The sequence below is a fragment of the Sinocyclocheilus rhinocerous genome, unplaced genomic scaffold, assembly GCF_001515625.1.
Source record: "Sinocyclocheilus rhinocerous isolate Xijiao unplaced genomic scaffold, SAMN03320098_v1.1 scaffold1522, whole genome shotgun sequence".
Lineage (NCBI taxonomy): Eukaryota > Metazoa > Chordata > Actinopteri > Cypriniformes > Cyprinidae > Sinocyclocheilus > Sinocyclocheilus rhinocerous.
In genome coordinates, this window is record NW_015637563.1 from 1 (window position 1) to 4,316 (window position 4,316).

Here is a 4,316-nt window from a genome sequence, read left to right on the forward strand (position 1 = left end):
ATTTTGAATCTTGTGAATCCATTAGAATCATTAGAAGACAGAATCCCGATTCATATATGAATTGATTTTTTCGTGCAGCCCTAGTTTTGACAGCATGGCAACAACTCTTCCTCTTCTCTAAAGCAGCACAGCATGGCCTCGCCTCCTTTGTTGCATGTTCCCGGGGGCGGGGTTTATCAGGGTTTGTGACGTCACAAACCCGGGAAGAAGCTCATTGTAGTCCCTATGAGACGTTTTTGTAGGCATTAAACTGCCATAATTTTAAAAGACAATATCTCCGTTTGCATTGAACTTTCAGCATCGTAACTTTGCAGATATTGTTTATGCTCAAACAGCAACATTACACACTAACTAACGTTAAAAAAGTGAAATCGCAATCAACCACCACTTTAAATAACATTCTAATCATGACAAGAAATGTTCTTAGAATAATAAAAATAAGTGTTCAACTGTTTTAGGTGAAAATAAAGTTAGTAGAACGTTATGAGAAATGTTTTTGTAACCCTTAATTAACATTCTAATCATGATAAAAAATACAAATAACATTTTAACATTTTTAAAATATTAAAAATAAGCATTCAAATAACGTTATATTATGTGAAAATAAAGTTATTAAAACTTATTTTGTAACCTTTAAATAATGTTCTAATTACGACATTAATGTTCTTAGAATCTTAAAAATACACATTCAAATAATGTTATATCTCGTGTGAAAATAAAGTTAGTAAAATGATGTAAGAAACAATTTTGTAACCTTTAAAGGCAGGGTATGTGATTTTTCAAAAACACTTTAGAAAACTGATTCGGGCCGAATAGCAAAACAAACTTGTAGCCAATCAGCAATAAGGGGCGTGTCTACTCGTGATGTGGAGGAGAGAGCTTTCAGTGCATGGGACGGACATTAGCGAGCCGAGCGACAGAAAGATAGAGATGGCTGATAAAAAACAAAAGAGGAAAACGTCTGCGGAACGATAAGGCAAGAAGTAGGACCCGTGTAAATATCGGATCAGCTTTCCAGCGCTGGAGAGAACTCAAGGAGTGGAGGCCTGCGATCGGACGCCGAGGTTGCTTTGTTTCTTCTCAATAGGTGAGTAACACCGTGTCTACAACAGCTAAAGTCTGCCTACACTGGACGCGATCAAACGACCGTTGAAAACCATTTGAAATTTGTGTCATCACGTCATAAATAGAACCCGGCAGCAGTTTTCTGTCGGGGATTTGTTGCGCCGCGCCGCTCACATCCGATGTAGACACGGTGTAACATTGGTTTTGCTTTGTTTCACAGAACTAATCGTTGCCTGGGTTGAATACGTATATGTGGGGCGGAGCTATCAAAATAGGGGCAAGACCCTTTTGGGGTAGGGGCGTGTTTGTTTTGGTGATTTCAAATATCAACATTGGCTACCAGAAATCACTTACTCTGCCTTTAAATAACGTTATAATCATAACAATAAAACCGTTTAAAAATATTTCAAAACAATGTTCCCACAATGTTTTTGTAACCTAAATTTGTTACCTGGGATAACAGCTTCCACTCTTCTGGGAAGGATTTCCACAAAATTCTGGAGCGTTTCTGTGGGAATTTTTGTCTGTTTATCCAGTAACACATTTGTGATGTCAGGCACTGATGTTGGATCGTCTCCATTCCAGCACATCTCAAAGGGTTTTGATGTGGTTAAGATCAGGGCTCTGTGTGGCCAGTAAAGCTCTTCCACGCCAGACTCATCCAATCATGTTTATATAGACCTTGCTTTGTGCATTTGTTTGCAAATGTCCCAAATGTCACTAAAGTAATGGCATTTAGACAATTTTATATGTGGCATAAGGATAAATACACAGAATATTGATTTAAGCACTAATATGATTAAAGTTATGTAGTAAGTGGAGACTTGCTCATTGATTTTGTTCTCTCAAATACATTGAACTCCAATTTCTCTGCTTGTTCCATCCAGACTGTCCAAAAGATGTTGAAATCCAATAAACAATTCTGTAGCAAACTTGGAAAGTACCGCATGCCTTTTGCCTGGTCTGTAAGGTAAGGGAATCCTAAATCTCTTCAGCTATGCCAGAACAAATGCTCAACAACAACAAAAAAAAGCTCTTGCAATATTAACAGTTTGTTTAAATTCAATCATAGCATTTCTTCCGTCTGTATAATCCAGGTCAGTATTTAAGGACAACCAGGGCACAGTGGACAGGGAAAGTCGCTTCTCTCCGCTCTTCAAACAGGAGAGCAACAAGATTTCCACAGAAGACCTCATGAAGCTCATCACAGAGTACAGGAGGTACAGACTCGGAAAAAATGAGCTTTCCATTGATGTATGGTTTGTTAGGATAGGACAATATTTGTCCGAGATACAACTATTTGAAAATCTGGAATCTTAAGGGTGCAAAAAAATCTAAATATTCAGAAAATCGCCTTTAAAGTTGTCCAAATGAACACGTCATCATAAATGACCTCAGTAAAAATCAAGTGTTTTTTACAGGGCAGAGAAGGCCAGCAAACTCCAGATCATCCCGGGAAACCTTGAAATAAACGTGGACTGTGTTCCCATGGAATGTCCCAGTACGTCCAACTAATACCACAACCCTCACACTTGAGGCCAAACTGATGCAAAATGCAATTTTACTCATAAATGTTGTTCAGCTTTTATGTACTTAGCACGTAAGCGCTGGCTGTTGTGTGGCCACACACTCATCGTCATGCATGCTTGTTCCTCAGACTGTGTGACGTCCTCGTATGTGGCTCTCAGGCCGTTCGAGGACTGCGGTCTTCACGCTCCGACGGTGGAGGTGGATGAGTTCCTGCAGGACTCTTCTAAGTTTGCCCAGCCTTACAGAGTCTACAAGAATCACATCTACATCTACCCCAAACACCTCAAGTATGACAGCCAGAAGAGCTTCGCAAAGGTGAGGAAGTCACATACACACCGGACCTTTTGAGTCACAAATACTATGAAATCAGAATGAATTGAAATTACATAAACTTGCCCGTGTCAGACCAACAGAGTGCTCCAAATGCTGTCCCAACTAGACAAACAAGGCCGTCTGAAGAATTTAAGTAGCACTTTAGTTTAGGAACCAGTTCTCACTATTAACTAGTTGCGAATTAGTATGCATATTACTAGCATATTGGCTGTTCATTAGTGGCTATAAAGCACATATTAATGCCCTTTTCTGCATGATCATATTTTAGATCCCTTAACAACTACCTTACTATTAATAAGCAGCTAATCAGGAGTTTATTGAGGCAAAAGTCAGTTAATAGTGAGAATTGGTGACTATAATTGAGTTCCCAGCATGCATTACAGCATGAATAAATGATGTGGTTGCTGTTATAGGATTACTATTTTACTATTTGCTGACTTTTTTTAAAACTTCTGTTGTTGTTTTGTCATTATTGTTAGTTATTTGTTGTGTTGTGATGTTAAGAGCTCATCTTTTTACATTTGTTGACTGTCAGCGTTCTTGAGGTTTGTGTGTTAAGGTCTATGTACAAGCTTCTAAAACTCACATCTTCGCTTTGTAAGGTGATTGTTCCTTTGGAAACTAAGGGTGTTTTCACACCTAGTTCGTTTGAGCCCTGCAAACGCTCTCAGAGCGGTTCAGCTCATATATGTGAACAAACAAGTCATCTCAGACCCCCCTAAAAGGACCCAAAAGCGAACCGTACTCAGACCACCTCTGGAGGTTCGGTTCATTTGTGGGTCCGTTTGTGGTTCGATTTCCTCGTGATTTGTGAAAGCAATGAGGTCTCGGTATGCTTGGACCAACATAACAGTAATGCTTGAGGTCGACTCAGTGGCGTAGCGTCTGCAGGGTATGCAGGTGCATATGGGCCCGGGCAGATTGGGGGCCCGCCGAGCCGAGGGGAACTTTTAATTGAAACGAGGAAATGAATTTCACTGCAATTTCCCTGAATTTCCCTCAGCCCGAGTCCGACTGGAGCCCGTGTCTTTTCTCTCTCTCCCTCTTCCCCATTACACAGCTATTAAAATAGTTCAGCTTCGGTTTTTAATGGCAAAGTGGTAATATTTCTTTTAGTTTCTTTATTATGTTAATTTAGAAATATGTTTGGAACATTTTATGTTTGTTAAATTCAGGTTTTTGTTTTTTAAAGGAACGACCAAGCGGCCAGCGGCAGACAGTGAGTTATATGTTGTTATGAGTTATACAAATATGTTTGATCAATTTAGCCTTCTCAAATCAACACGACGACTTGCCTAAAATAAAATCTATAGACATAAAACACTTTTACAGTATTAAAGCATTTCACAGTATTAATTTAAACATTTAACCTAGATAAATGAGCGCTG

General features: G+C 39.2%; 1 protein-coding gene across 1 annotated transcript in view; it reads left to right on the plus strand.

The window, feature by feature from the left end:
- The first annotated feature begins 1,614 nt into the window (after window positions 1–1,614).
- LOC107749056 (dedicator of cytokinesis protein 10) overlaps window positions 1,615–4,316 on the plus strand; it is a 44,939-nt gene continuing 42,237 nt past the window's right edge. The window contains exons 1-5 of the mRNA XM_016564106.1: window positions 1,615–1,700; window positions 1,871–2,035; window positions 2,163–2,285; window positions 2,487–2,566; window positions 2,723–2,910. Of these exons, the coding sequence (XP_016419592.1) occupies window positions 1,615–1,700; window positions 1,871–2,035; window positions 2,163–2,285; window positions 2,487–2,566; window positions 2,723–2,910 (642 nt within the window). The remainder of the gene's footprint in view (window positions 1,701–1,870; window positions 2,036–2,162; window positions 2,286–2,486; window positions 2,567–2,722; window positions 2,911–4,316) is intronic.